Here is a 15584-nt window from a genome sequence, read left to right as displayed (position 1 = left end):
GTGGGCTCTCACAAGAGCAGAGTAGAAGGGGAGGATCACCTCCTTCAACCTGCTGGCCATGCTTATTTTGATGCAGCCCAGCGTAAGGTTGGCTTTCTGGGCTGCGAGTGCATGTGGCTGGCTCATGTTGAGCTCATTCAGCAACACCACAGGTCCTTCTCCTCAGGGCAGCTCTAAATCCATTCTCTGCTCAGCCTGTATTGGTGTTTAGGATTAGATTATCCTGGCCCTGATGCAGGACCCTGCACTTGGCCTTGTTGAACCTCATGAGGATCGCACAGGCCTTCCTCTCAAGCCAGTCCATGTCCCTCTGGATGGCATCCCTTCTCTTCACCGTGTCGACCGCACTACACATCTTGATGTCATTGGCAAACTTGCTGAGGCTGCACTCTTTCCCATTGTTCATATCACCAACAAAGATGTTAAACTGCACCAGTCCCAATACTGACTCCTGAGAAACACAACTCGTTTGTGTCCCACGCTTGGACATTGAGCTTTTGACTGCAAGTCTTTGATTCAGCTCTTAATTCCTTACCCATCAAGTGGTCCAGCAATCAAATCCATGTCTCTCTGATTTAGAGACAAGGATATTGTGTGGTACAATGTCAACTGCTTTGCACAAGCCCAGGTAGATGATGTCAGTTGCTTGTTGTAGAAGGCCACCAAATTTGTCAAGCACAATCTTCCATGGTGTACTTACAAAGTTTTTCAACATTCTCCTCATAGAAGCAGCAATGGCTCTTTTTTTTTTTTTTTTTTCCTGAGCACTTACACTTTCTTATGCTTTCTTTGCAGTCTAAAGTATCATCAGAAAAAAATATTACATTGATAACTTCCCATCATGTCCTATAGTGGAGAACAGTATAAAACCTTCATCTTCCTCAAATCCTTATCAGCCAAACTTATGCACAGATTTTGTCTTTTTGCTTCTGCTTCATGTATCATGTTTTGATTTTTTTAATTGGGTTTGCCTTTTGCTTTGTCTTCTGCATTGCACTTTTGCCCATACATGTCCTATTATGCTCATGTTGTGCAAGCAAATCTTTGCAAGCATTGGGAAGATAAGTTGCTGTTTTGTAATAGAATAAGTTTTTTTGTAATTGTCTGAGATTGTTATTAAACTGACAGTGAAGAAGTATTTTTTCCACTAATAAAACGTCCTTGGGGAAAAAAGTGAATGTTGTGTCTACACAAAATAATGGTAAGACCTAAGCTGTGGGAGATTTACAAAGTTACTCTTATTCTGTTAACAAAAACATTTAGGGTTACAGGAAATTTTAAAGGACTCCCTTGTTTTTGTTTTGTTTTATTTTATTTTATTTTTTTATTTTAATGAGTGGACAGACTTTCTGCCTAAAGAAATTCATTCAGGACTGGGAAAAAAAGAAACAATTAAATTTGAAGGAAATGAATAATAATAATAATCATAAGAAACTGAATTTCTTCAAGCATTCAGCTCAGTAATCATGGAGCCATGTTTTTGGTCTGCTATTTATTTGGTTTTCATTTATTTTTGTGCTTGCTTTAAATCTTAACTAGATTTGTTACTTCAAAGTCTGTTTTTGTACAATTTTTCTGACTATGTTGTTTCTTCTGACTATGTTGTTTCTTCTGACTATATTGAACTTCAGTAATCTATACTGGCTTGGTGTAGATTAAGTCAACTTTGCTAAATGTATGAATTAAATTGATGGATCTTCTGAGATGCACTCAAAATTGAACTAAGCATAGGCCGTTTTGTCCACACCCATCTGTGATGTAAAATGCTGCCGTATCTTTCTTTAAAAGAAAGTTGGTCTTCAATTTACCTCATAATTATCTGTTATGGTAATGAACTAAATATGGGAACTTCATGTTTTCTTTAGTGCTAAAAAACTGTATTTCAGGAAGTATGTTCCAGAATGGACCAGGGTTACTAATTGTTTCTCCTTTAGAACATTCTTTTCCCCTGTGACAGCTCCCTGCTTGTTAGAAAGAATACAAAGATGATTTCTGTTGGAAAGAAAAAGGAACTGAATAGCTGCCTACCTTTTAATTGGATCTAGGGCGTAATAGGAGCATTAACAAATGTTGTTATTTGGAAATTAAGTATTTAAATAAGTCTTTGAATAGTGATTAAAATCTTAAAAATGCATTGAAAAGAATATACAGTGAGGAGATAAGCTGAACAGTAAGTTGCATGAGTATTTGCATGAGAGAAGCAAACTTTTGTGCGTACTCAGAATAGTTTGTGCATCTCAGTTTGTCTTTTTCTGTGTGTTCAAGAAACAATAAATAAAAAAACCACCTTTCATCATTTATTTCAAAGCCTAGTCCTTCCTATTCAGAGAAAGAAAAATCCAAAATAGGTTTGGTCTTAATCATGGATATATTAATCATGGATATATAGAAACGTCTTTGCAGCCAATTTTCATTTTAAATGCTAATTTGTTGGTATTAAGTAATTCAAAGAATATCCTGAATTGGAATTTTATTTCAAGTCACTTTAGGGCTATTTTAATGAAACATTTAAGATGTATTGTCTTCACTTACATGTATCTTGGTGTCTTTAATACAGGAGATATTCCACTGCATGTTAATATACGGGAGACTTGTGATTCAGGGCAGCCTGTTGTGATCTCACAACCTCAGAGTGATGCCGTAAGTTTGGTGCACTGTACTTAAAATAACAAAGCAACCCCCTTCCCACCCTCCCTATTCCTTTCCCCCTTGTGCCCCTCCCTCCCCCCCCCCAAAAAAAAAAAAAAAAGTAAACGGGGAGCACTTCTCATTATTGCTATTTGAAAACAAACATGTCTGAATGTAACTTAGAAAAATGCAATTCTGTAAGAGATTTTTGTCATTAAGCAACTTCGGCCTTTGTTTTGGAATGCTGGTCATGGGTTCTGCATGTGCATGTGTTTTTGCTTAATTAGTCCAAATCATTCAATATAGCAAAGATTTGATCCAGATTCTGGCATGCTAAGAGGAGGAAGGTCAGTGTCAAGCCACATGAGACCTTGCAGCTAATGTAGGTCCTCTGAAACTGTCGGTTGAGCCTTTGGTAGCGGACCCTGGAAACTGTCAAAGGATCCTATCAAAAGATTATTGGAACAAAACCTGTGTGTTGTCAGTACCTGGATTGTTTTCAGCTGAAAGTGAAGGAATTTGCATACAAGATGAAATGGATTTTTCTGTGCATTTACCATAACATTTTATTGCCAAAGGAAAATGTGGGTTGTTGAGGTGGTAGGAGTCAAATATGCAGGTCTCTGAGGAAAAGCAGTTGCACATATGAAATTTCATTAACACTTACAGAGTAAGATTTTTCTGGTTAGTATTTTTTCTTGCCTCTCTACTCGATTTTGTCCACCTTGCTCTGTAGGGTAGAGTGTTGTCTGTCACGTTGTGTTGTCACAGTGCATAGCATGATGCAGCATCACTACTCACTGCTGCTTAGACGTTACCAATAAAAAAAATAAATTGATTAATAATGATAATAGATAGTAGAATGTGTTAGAGATAAGCTAAGAAGTACATATAACCTTTCTAATACCATGATTGCTAGATACATGCCGAAATAACTTTTCCTTACTAAATAAAAAAAAATAAAAAAATGGGGGTTTGCCAGGGGCATATAATCCAGTATCATTAACATACTAATCAGGATTCTGGAGAAATAGTGACTTAGATTGTAGCACCTTATTTTTTTCTTTCTTTGTTTTCTTTTTTTCTTTTTTTCTTTTTTTTTTTTGTTTGTTAGAGAAGCAGCAGCTGTTTGTTTCTAATTGATATTTTTGTAGTCTTCGGCAAGACCTGTGCTGATCCTCTGCGGAATAACGTAGTGATCTTGAGTCCAGATCTTGTGAAAGGAATCATTCCAATCAATACTGTAGTTTCTATCTGTGAATTTTGATTGAAACTGCTAAGGTTTGAATAGATGTATAGCTTAGGTCAAAGTTGAAGCAAAACAGCTGAGCAAACCAAGATGGAAGGCTCACAGCTCACAGTATCTGAAATCTATATTAACCAAAAGTCTGTAGCCTGCAGGAGTCTGAGCCTACATACACTCAAACGTGTAGGACAGCATTCTGAAAATTAAGAAAGACAAGAGAGTCTGTAGGGTTGCCATCTGTTCCTTCTTGGACTATGTTCTTGGTAATGAAAGGAGGGGTTATAAGCACCATTTGTGGCAATTAAGTTAAATATGAAGAGGAATAAAGATTGACAAATATGTGTGACTCTGGGGAAAACTTTTAATATTCTTCTCTGCCATTGTGTCTGTGAGATAATCATTCTCCTCAGAGAATGAGGTTTGTTTTTTTTTTTTTTAGACTTTACTAATCTCTACAGAATGAAAAAGAATTTCCCTTTATTCCTGGTTTGTTTCTCATTATACATACAGAAAGTGATTGTTGTCCTCTTATATTTTAAAAGAAAAATGAAATTCTTATCACATAACTGGTGGTGGGAGAGGTTGTGTAAGGTCAGATTCTAATCTTTAATACATGACACCCATCACCATGTTCCTCAAATAAAGTAAAATTGTGGCTATTCATGCATGAACAATCATAGTTTTTCAGATAGAGAACAATGTGCACTGAGCTGCTGAAATTATCTCTGCTCTTGTCCCTTAAATTTACAGATTTTTGTATACAAAATTCTGTGCTGTCTTTGTTAGAACACACTTAAAAATGAAATGCAGTCTCACAGAACTGAAATAATACTTGGCTGATTCAGAGAGTGGGGAATAAGGATGATGATTGACTTCTCAGGAACCAGCATGCAGTCACACCTTCTAAGCTTCATCAAGATTGGAATGAAGGGTTTTTCTTAAATGTTGTTTAATACTTTTTTTTGCTTACATGCATACCACAGGGTTCACCTTCTTTTGCTGATATGTAAAAGCATAGCTGTCACTCTACACGAGGATTTTAAAATGTATAAGCAAACTTGGTTAGATACTTTGCTTTAAAGCCTCGTTTGCTTAGATGCAGCTGATAGAAAAGGGAAACTAGCAGGAAAATTGCTAACAGCTGAAATAAACCTTCCATAAAAAAAAATAAAATTATGTGTAGAAGTGTGGATGTATGCACTTCCAAAGTTCTCCATCAAAAGGCACATAATTCCTGAGATGCATCTTCTTGTGGAAAGGGTTGCCTGTATAGCTAAAGGGTGTCAGGGTTTAATGGCTGAAGTTCTATTTTGGTAAAGCTTGAGTCTCCAAGGGATAATGTCCCCAAGGAGAAATAAACAATGCTGGTAAAATGATTTTTTCCTTTGTATAACATTGTTTATGCTTGTGTTTCTGTCAGCTTAGTTGTTTAAATTATGGCTTTTTTTTAAGTCTTTATTGATAAAACTTTTTTTTTTTTTATCTGCTGCACAAGTGCGCTGTGAAAATTGAATATTGCTGTACTCACATATTAGCCTAAATAACAGGGACTAGTCCAACAGAAAGATAGCAGGCAGACAGCAGCAATTGGTAGTGATCTAAGATCCTCTACAAGAAGCTAATCATTTCTTAGTTTAATCAACAGCAAGGACTTACCAGGCCCTTCTGGAGATAATTGAGAGTCTTGGGAGCATTTCCCTCCTCCCTCAAGCTGTGGAGGTGGGTTGGCTCTCTTTGTTGTTTGCTCACCCAAACATATGTGAGAGTCTCTAGGCAGCAGAGGCTAGTAAAAGAAAATGATGAACACTGCTAAAATGGGAAAGGTAGAATAGGGAAAACAGAAGAGGAATCACTGAAACCAGGTGGGAATTGTTAGTGCTCAGATGTAGGGGAACTGCTGATCACCAAAAGGAATCAGCAGCAAAATTGGGGTTTGAAAGAGGCATTCTGAAACTTGCAGGTAAGAGGGCAGAAGCACAGTGAGAGATGCAGAACATGATTAATTCCCATGGAGTTATTTGTCCGCTACATTAATCACTAAAATCCGCAGCGAACTCTCCATCAGTACTGAGGAAAATGTAAGTAGAAGTTTAAGTGCTCTTCCACCTGTGAACACAAAACTCAGAGAGGTGTGGGGACGGTGGTTGTCTTGTGAGCTCTTCTGGGCTGAAACTCTTGGGTATATCCCAGGCTTGATGGCCCAGTGGTTTGCTACTAATACCTTGCTAGAAGAGACAGGGAAACTGTGAAGGAATGCCACTGAACACGAAAATCCCATCTATCCCAAGGTTAAAGAAGCAACTCAAGTAAATTCAAAGTACATTTGCTCTACCAGTGTAACCATTCACCTTCTAAAAGCTGGGGAGTCTTGCTCAAATAGGCATTTCAGGGAGGAGATGTGTTGGAGGCTGAGACAAGTAGGAGGCACGTTTTCTCATCTTGGCTTGGGAATGAGATGATTAAAAAAAAAAAAGTGGAGAGATGATACACCTCTAAGATTCAGGAGGATAATACATCCGAGACAGCAGAGAAGTAATAACAGAATGAAGTTTAGATTTCACCTTCTTTCTTATTCTGTTATTTAAGAAATGGTGAGCCCTCATGGCAGAAATATAAGGAGGATAACTGCTTTTGGAAAAAAAAATAAATCAGGAAACATGTAACGGTCAGCCAGTTGCTTAGTGCTTTCTTGCTGCAAACAGGGCAAACTTTGAGTTCAACCTCTTGTTCTGTAAAAATCAAGTAGATTGTATTGGAAAAGTATGGGAACAAACGGAGAGAACCAGTAATAGGTTAGGGTATCAGAACCCCAAATTGCATAGCCATTTGTAGATATGCACAAATTTATTTCTAGTTTGAGGAATTTGACTTGGGCAGGAGAAAAATCAAACTTGACCTGGAGCAAGAAAACCCAGATTTGTTGCTGGAAATCATGCTTAATGTCATCCTGTCCAGCTTATCATGAAGACCAGTGTATGGTACAAAACCCACACACACGGGGGGATGTTCTGTTATTGTTTAGTTCACATTTAACTACGTGAAATGTGTTCAGGTGCTCTTGAAAATTTCACTCATTGTGACTATTTAAAGGTTGGACTAGATGATCATCTAAGAGGTCTTTTCCAACCTAAAGGATTCTATGATTCTGTGATACCTTGGTGAAGGAATGTGCTGTCTGTAAAATCCGCAGGGCTCTTTAAGGGGAGACAGAAAGCCCGGTCAGGTGGAAAGAAGGAGCACTAGGCATAAGCAGTCTGACAGAGGAAAGTAAGTCTGGTTTAAAAATCCCTTTTCAATTAAATTAGAAATGTTACAGGCCTTAGTGTGGTCCGAAGGGACAGATGGAATTCATATTCAGAAACGCTTTTTTGTAAAATTCTTTGTAAGGGTGAAGTGTGGGTAGGGTAAAAATGTACAAGCTTTTAAAGCTTTGCAAGAAATGGTTGGAAAAAAAATTGAAATAGTGGTAGGGAATAATGTTTGCTGTTGTTTAGCTGTCATCAATAATTCCATTTAAAAAGTGGTCTCTCCAGGGTGTGGTATCTTTTGAAAGAAAAGCAAACCCTGAAGTAGAGACTGCATGATATGATTTATAACATGCCTTACCATCAAGGCTTCCTCTGAATGATCACAGTAACACTTGGCATGTGTAGGTCTGAATCCTTTGTTCAAGCTGTAGATAGCACAATGCATCATCAAACCCTCATTTACACTTCATTCTGCTGCAGAAAATGCTGAGTGTTAGGATAGTCTGCTTGAAGGATGCTACTGTATTGCATTTGAATTGCACTATTCTACTTAACCATGTTTTCTGGGCAGGATGTCTTTTTAGATATACATAAAAGCACCTGAGTGATGTACACATACAATGGCACCTTGAGGCTAGCAGTGTTTCCTGGCTGAGGCTCTATCAGAGGAAGGCTTGGCTTTTGCAGCTACTTATATATAGGATTACAGGAAATTTCCATGTCCTGTGAGTACTAAGGCTTTTTTTAGGTACTATCAGGAAGCATCCACTTTACTTAACCATCTTCTACATTGTAATTATTGTAACTTATGGATCAACTTTTATCATTTCACTAAGTTTCCTTTCTGGGCTGAGGCTTCCCTGAAGTGTGGCAGAAGTTGCCAATTCATGCCAAGAAGACTGTTACAGAGCTACCCAGAGGAAGACAGAGTAGGAAAGATCCTGTACTTACAGCAATCAAGAATTTGTCTGGGTGACATAAAGTTATCTGAAGTTGGAAGCTCATTTAAACCAGTGTTTATCATCATAGCTCAGAAGGCACTAAAAGCATACCATGGTGAAATACAGACATCAGGGGGCAGCTCCAGACATGCACTGAAGGTTGGGGTTGTGTCAAAGTCACAAGCAATTTCCATGAACACTAAAAATCCGAAAATCCGATTAAAAGAGAGTTTCATTGTTTGTTTGTTTGTTTGTTTGTTTTCTATGCTATCACCTAACATTGCTTTCATGTGGGTGGTAGCCAAGTCTAGTGTTTGTCCTTATGATGGCCGCTATTTGACTGGTTGCTTGTTGCCCATGATTGTTAGTTTTCTTTAGTAATGAATAAAGTACAAGTCCCTAAGACTTTAGTTGTGCAGACTTAAATATTATATCCTTCTCTATAGGTTCAGTAGCATTCGATATTCTAGACAGTCAGGACTTGCATAAAATATCCCTTTCAACTTGGGATATTGTAAGACTGTGAATTTTTTGGGTGGTCCTTTCCAGGTGTTGGATTCTTGTGGGTCCCTTCCAATTTGGGATAATCTGTGATTTTCCTTTGGATTGCTAAAACAGATTAATAGCCATTTTAGTAGTCTTGGAGTTCTTTAGTAGAAGTTAGAAAGCATGTCACTAAGTGGATTTAGGCTCCTTGGTGTCCTTGGCCCTCAAGCAAGTGATGGGATCAGTATGCTTTTTCTGAGTTGCTGGTATGCGGTGGTTTGGGGGAAGGCAAATGTGATACCAGCTCTTACCTGTTTTGGTTTTCCTGAGGGGTTAATGGTATTCTGTAGTTGTGCATCCCTCTTATTAGACACTGGCAGCCTCTGCAGCGAGCTGTTTGCGACCTGAGATCTGTACTTCAGGAAAAATGAACCGCAAGGCAAATTAGTAGGTCAAGCCAAGCCAATCCACATGAACAGGGCAGAGTCAGCTATAAGCTGTAAGCTCATTTTGCAGTTGTCTTAGGAGTGATGCACACATGCCTCATGGGTAAGAGTTTGAAGGAGAATTAAATGCTGTAACTGAAAGGCTCACATTTTTCTAGGATTACTATATGACTTAATTAGATGGGGTAATAAAAAGATTACTTGCAGTTTAAAGCCAGTCCATGTCTCTTATTCCATACCAGAGCAATTAATCAAGATGTTCTGATTGTGTCAGCTAAGTAGGACTCATAGGTCCTTTTTCTGACAAAGTTTATTACAAGTTCTCCAATTCGTACCTCAAGATCTGTGCTTCATCAGTGGTGCCCTCTTGGTCCTAAGATTTGTTATTTAAGGAACGCTGCAGTGTTTTCTGACAGTGTTTGTACTAGTTTTCGAGAGGTGAAAAGTCTTTCATGTGGCCATTATCTAGCTCTGTTGACTCTGAACATCACCTTCCATCTCTGTCTGCCCTTACCGCTGTTGCTCTCAGACCCGACCTGGGCAGCATTTGTAACAAAAAATGTGGTTTGTTTTTAGAGCGTTCTGTCTCGTGTGCACTTATTCATCCTCTCAATACAGGGAGAATGTTTTGTTTGCAGCTAACTGATATGTTATTAGTAAATATAAACAGTCCATCTGAAAAAAAAAGCTTTCAGAAAGAGCCTTGTAAACCACTCCTTTAGAGTTTCCAAATCATGAAGGGAAACACTGATCTGTAAAACTCACTTTGATTTTATAAAAATGAAAATGGTTTTCAGTCATGAGTAAGAACTTGTCCTTTACAATCTCTTTTGTCTTTCCAACCGAAAAGGAATAAAAGTCATTCTCCATTTTCAGTTGCAATCCCTCTTCTTTTCTTAGTAATGATGGAGGATAAAACTGAACTGAATGGGCTCTAGTACCTGTGTACAGATGCCACATTGAATAGACTGAGAGTAGGAGAAAAGGCTCAATACATATAGAGTTGTGTTTGTTTAATGAAAGGTGCATTGAGTTACTGAGATTCCCTCTAGACCTTTCGTGTCTGCTGATGTATGTTGCTGCTGAGAGACTGGCCCTCACTCATAGTTGAGTGACTTGTTGAAAGGCTCGAAACAGTTGATTTTCTCAAAGACTGGTTACTGGTGGAGACCTTGTAAGGAAATGAGAGACTGTTCTGTTCAACTTATAAAGTAGGTATCTAGGAGAAAAATAAAATAAAATAAAAAAAAAAAAGCTACTTAAACAGCTGCTTAGGGTGCATAGGAGGTTAAGAGACTGCTGGTAATATTTGGACTAGGTAACACTAGCATGCCGGCTGCAAAGAGTTGAAACTAGCCTCCTGTTACTAAACGACAGCTCAGATAAATGGCAAGTGAAAGTTAGTGTACATAAATGTGAAATCATTGCCCAGACACTCGTGAATATTCTTGGGGTGGGGGGCACATGGAAATGTTATTTACTGAGATCTTGACAGGGAACACGTAGGGAATCAAATCTCCCAAGTGGGATATCTGTTTGCTGTCTGGATGGTTATGGAAGTTTCTCTTACAAGGGCTCTTGTCAATCATTAGTGTCTTAGCTGCCTCAAGTGAGACTCCCTGGACCCCTGTTCAGCTCAGTTTTCACAGTGGAGCCAGTCCATGATCCTGAATGAGTACTCCAGCATATGTGTGATCCATAGCTGTTGATTATCTGTGCACAAAACATCTCTAATCTTAACTGCGTACAAAACCACTGTCCCTGCAGCTGCAAGAACAATTTCTGCTGTGTATTTACAGTTATCTATGTGCCATTTGGTCAATTCTGGAGCAGAAACTGCCTGGGTAGTCTCTGAAAGGGGCTGGGTTTTGCATTCAGGTTGTTAATTAACTCATTGAAACTTATGAATTGATCTGTGCAAAGGGGCAACTGCCTGCAGGACTTTTCAGTGTAGTCCAAAATTCCCACCTGGAGAACTCCTACACTAATCAGTGTAAATACTTATGTGCAAAGGCAGTTTGATTTCAGTCAGTCACCTTTTTTGAAGTTGATCTGTTGTTCCAGATTGATCCATTATCTCATCTGTGCAGGTGGGCTAGCTGGGGACTTGGTAGACTCCCCAGGAGATTAATAACTAAGTGTACTGGGTGTTGCACGTGGGCACAACTGTATTACCCAAATGCACTGCAATAATACCTATAGGACTAGTTTGGATTTTCCTATACTGTGGAATGAAATCTTTTTGTTCTGTTCTTCATAAAATAAAACCCACTGTTTACTCTCATTTCTCACTAATTTTTTTTTCAGCTACGTGTTATTGTGATCATTGGTCCCTGGGCATTTGGCCTATCATAATGTAGTGCAGAATAAAAATATTGCAAGATTTTAGATGCAGTTCTTTTAAAGCTAATATCTTTTTTTCTTTTATTTTTATATAAGTGACTGAGATTTTCTATTGTGTCTTTCTGTGAGTGACCCTACAGTGCCACAGCTGTTCTTCGTAAGTGGCCTGGTGGACCGGAATGATTTACCATAGAAATTGAAGGAAATATAAGTGTAGAGAATGTAGCAGAATTAAACAGCAAGGGATATTACAATGAGCAAATATTTACAGCCCACCTGACTTGTAGCTGCGGTGTTCTCTTTGTAGTGCAGTGTCTATTCCTTGCTTCTCAGGTCATCTATTCTATTACATGCACAATCTTTATGAGGTCTTGCAGATTATAACAGCACAGGTCTCTTGGGAATAATTATACTTCCTTTTATTCTCTGGAATGAATTAGTGTGATCTAAATAGCCGTGAGGGGTATAGGTTGTAGATTTTTAAGCATATGTGATGTTCACAAAGTAAATGAAGAAATATTGATATCTAATTCTTTTAATTGGTGCTATTTAACAATGAATAAAGGACTAACTAGGACAGAATAATTCCCTTGTAGATATTTTGTCAATTTATGTACTAAGAAATGTAAAAGCTACTCTGGAACAAGAGCCATCTTATCTGTGATACAAAAGGCTGAGCAGAATTCTGTTCCTCAGAATCCCTTATAAAGAATCTCCAGTTATAGATGTGCTGCCTGGATTTAGCCCTGCCTTATAAGCATGCAAGCTGACACAGGGCTTAATGGTTTTAAGGAAGCCTCTTACATGTAGTTTGTGAGAGTCCTAAAATAGAGCATTATGGAGTAAGCCTGTGGAGGAAATACACATGAATGGTACTAGTCTTCTGTAGTTTTCTGAGTCTGTTCTAACCATAATCACCATACTATTAGAACTGCATTTTAATTTCTTTAACGATAAGTATCAAGAGAGGTTACAAGAGAATAAAACTATCTAAAACACACTGAACTTTAGAATGGGAAATACTGCTGTTTGGCCAGATGTCAGAATGCATTATAATTCTTACTTAAAGTAAGTCTTAGCTTTGTCATTGTACAGCTAGAGGATACAACGCTGATCACAGCTTAAATCTTATGAGTTACAGATATGGATTACACACTTGACTTTGATGCAACTGCTTGCATGAATAACTTGTGTGTCCAGAGCATTTCAGGATTAAGGCCTTCACTTCGTCTGCTGTGCGTTTAATCTGTTATCTGCATGTAGATGGTGTCTGCGTTCCTTACAATCTCAGAAAATTATTTGGTTTAGTCTTAGGAGTATATGAGCACTGAGGCTGGGAGTGCCAGAAAAGAAAACTGACAGGCAAGGAGAGAAGCTTAGAAGAGAGAAGATGTGCTGGGACCTTCTCGTCCTGCCCCTCAAGCTCTGCCCTCATATATTTGTCAGTTTATTTGCTGTATTAAAGGCTCGTCAGGACTGCAAGGTCTAACTTGAGGTTACAGTCATCTACAAGTTCTGCACAAGGGAGGCAGGGGAGAGCAGCGCAGTAGGGAATATTCTGGTGATTTCTTCTAGTTATTTAAGAAGGAAGAACTTCCCCATTTAGGGAAGGCTGTCAACATGGGCTGCAAATGCAGGCTGATTTGAGAAGGTGAAGTGGTGCCTTGGTTACAACGTAATGGAGTAGAAGCAGGCTGAACAGTCGAAGTTTTGTTTTACTTTACAACCACAAAGGCACAACAAGTTCAAATTACAGATAAGGTATAAATTTGTAACAATGAAAGCCATCTCTGAACAGTGTAGATGATATGCATATACATACACATTTAACACACAGAAGAGACTGTTTTACTTGAAAATCTTTATATCAAGGTCAAAGACCTTTCTAAAACTTATGTTCTGTTTTGACTGTGAGTTAGTGAGCTTGATAAAGAAATTACTGGGTTTTCGTTTTGTAGTTTGTACTGTGTTAAAGGCAGTTGCTTTATGTATCTTTTGGCATTGCATTTTTGAATATTCAATGTTAGCCCAATCACGGTCCCAGCCACGTCATTTTTCAGAGGTGATAGAAGTAAGCTTGAATTGTGTCATTCCTGATAGTCTTAGGGTTTTGTCTTCTGCCCTCCAACTTAGAGCATCCTGCCAAGTGCCACAGGTTGATGTGAGAGTGAGCTTTTGTAGGGATACTAGTATTGCAGAATTAGTTCTTTCCAATACCCACTTTAGCCTCTTGGAATGATGTCCTTTTTTTTTTTTTTTTTTTTTTTTTTTAAATCCTTAATGACTTAATTCTCTTATTTTTTTTATTGGATTTTTTTTCCCAATTCTCTATCTCAATCCTGTGTACAGTTCATCTCAGTCTTTGAGGTGAGGGGAGTTTATAACTAATAGGACCTGTGGGACTGGAGTTTCCTTCCATCTCAGCACCTCTCCTCTGGAAGAATATTGATTGTTTGCTGTTTAAGACAGATTGTTCAGTCAAGCTCTAAGAATAATACTAAAGTGTTGTACCCCCAGTATTTTAAATAATGCTTGTACTTACTTTATGTATTAGAATATAACTTTCCTGAACACAAAACTAGCTGAATAGAACACATTTATTATAACATTTTTCTTTTCCTTTGAATGTGTGAGAAAATGTATACTTAACAAGACGTATTGCTTTATATAGAAAATGAAAGGTTCTAAGTATATGTTTCTGTTTTTACAGGCTAAAGCATATATAAAGATAGCTATGGAAATAGTAAGACGACTGCAAGTACCTCCAGCTTGAAGTGTTTATCACAAACTAACCACCAAAGCGATCTTCTGGTGTGACTAACAAGAGTCCTGCTACTTAATTCTGTGGACACCAGTCTTTATGAAAAACCTTTTCTGGGAATTAATTTATCAGAGTTTAAATTATGGTTGTGATATTTATAGGTTTGCAAATCATTATTTGGCCATGTCCAAATGGATTTAAGTATGCAAAAGATGATAGACAATATGTAACTGCTGGATTGTAACGTCATCGAGCAAGAAGGGATAAAGTACATCTTTCTGATGAGCCCTGTTCTAAGGTCAGGAATGGAAAACAGCCTCTCCAGCCAAGCAGAATGATGAGAAGGATGTCAAGATATAAGACCTACTTAAAAAGTGACATTTGCAATGCTATAATTTCTGTAAATTTTTGTTGAGCTTTTTACTTGCTTAACCACCAAGCTGACCTTAACCTGTGCAAAATTTTAAGTAGAAAATTCAGTTATGTAATTGCAGTACATGTGTGCATTCATCTTTAAACAAATAAAAGATAGATCTGCATATATTCTGAAGAATTCTTATGATGGATCATGAAAAAATTCATTCGTTATTGGATAATGTTCGATCATGAGGTAATTCAGTTTACTGGGTAATGGATGACATGACCCTTAGGCTTATTTCTTGACTGCTTTGCATTATAATAGACACAGACAGAAGACAAGGTAACTGAGGTCTTTGCTGAAAACGCCAGAGCTCAGTTTGCCAGGGGATGCAAACATTCAAGATACATTAAATTCACGATTGCATATTCCTCTTACAGTGCAGCAACTTGGAATTTAAGTGTAAAGATACAGTTCTGAAGCAAAGAAAACTTTGGTCATCAAACTGCACGGCCTTCTGGTTTCCTTTTTTTATTGCCTTACATTCTGTGATCTTTATTTTTGTGTTGGTGTGTTGAAGTAAAAGAATATGCCTTCAGGGAATGAGTTCCCATTCACAGTCAGATGTTGGAGCTGACATTTAGGCTTTTTCATCTACTCAGTAAAGTATAAGCATCCTAAACATACATCTTAACCAGACTGGGAGCTTAACCATACTAAGGAGTTCTGCTATTGATCTCTGTGGGACCAAGATTTTTCCCTGTAGTCCAAATAATTATTCATACATTTTGAATTAGTTGTTTTTCCTTACTGAAGTGATACAAGATAAAAAGTTGGTATCCATTTACATTAGGAACATTAAAATCATATTACCTGGAATTTAGATGGGAAAGGTAGGACTAAATTATGGGTTGAATTTCAAACTTAGTTGATTTTGCAAATACCTAAGTTATGTACTCCTAAGCTATATTTTATTTTATTTTTTCTTCAAGTCTGTTTCTATACATGTACACGTACATGAGCCTTCCCTCCTATGCACTGTCCCATGAGATCACATATTGGTGTTTTGTTTTTTCAGTCACATGTTAGCCCAAACCTCTAGAGTTGTTGCAAATATTCAGATCCTT

The 15584-nt window shown here is 37.8% G+C and overlaps 1 protein-coding gene across 5 annotated transcripts in view; it reads left to right on the top strand.

The window, feature by feature from the left end:
* NUBPL (NUBP iron-sulfur cluster assembly factor, mitochondrial) overlaps positions 1 to 15313 on the top strand; it is an 89581-nt gene extending 74268 nt beyond the window's left edge. For 4 of the 5 annotated variants that reach the window (XM_084287007.1, XM_084287008.1, XM_084287006.1 and 1 more), the window contains 2 exons: positions 2558 to 2640; positions 14049 to 15313. In XM_084287007.1, coding sequence (XP_084143133.1) covers positions 2558 to 2640; positions 14049 to 14111 — 146 coding nt within the window. In that variant the 3' untranslated portion in view covers positions 14112 to 15313. The remainder of the gene's footprint in view (positions 1 to 2557; positions 2641 to 14048) is intronic. The other variant, XM_084287005.1, reaches the window with a different exon arrangement.
* The last annotated feature ends 271 nt before the right edge of the window (positions 15314 to 15584 follow it).

Source organism: Netta rufina, assembly GCF_964035555.1.
Source record: "Netta rufina genome assembly, chromosome: 5".
Classification (NCBI taxonomy): domain Eukaryota; kingdom Metazoa; phylum Chordata; class Aves; order Anseriformes; family Anatidae; genus Netta; species Netta rufina.
Note: the sequence above shows the minus strand (reverse complement) of the source record. Positions and strands in the feature narration are given on the sequence as shown.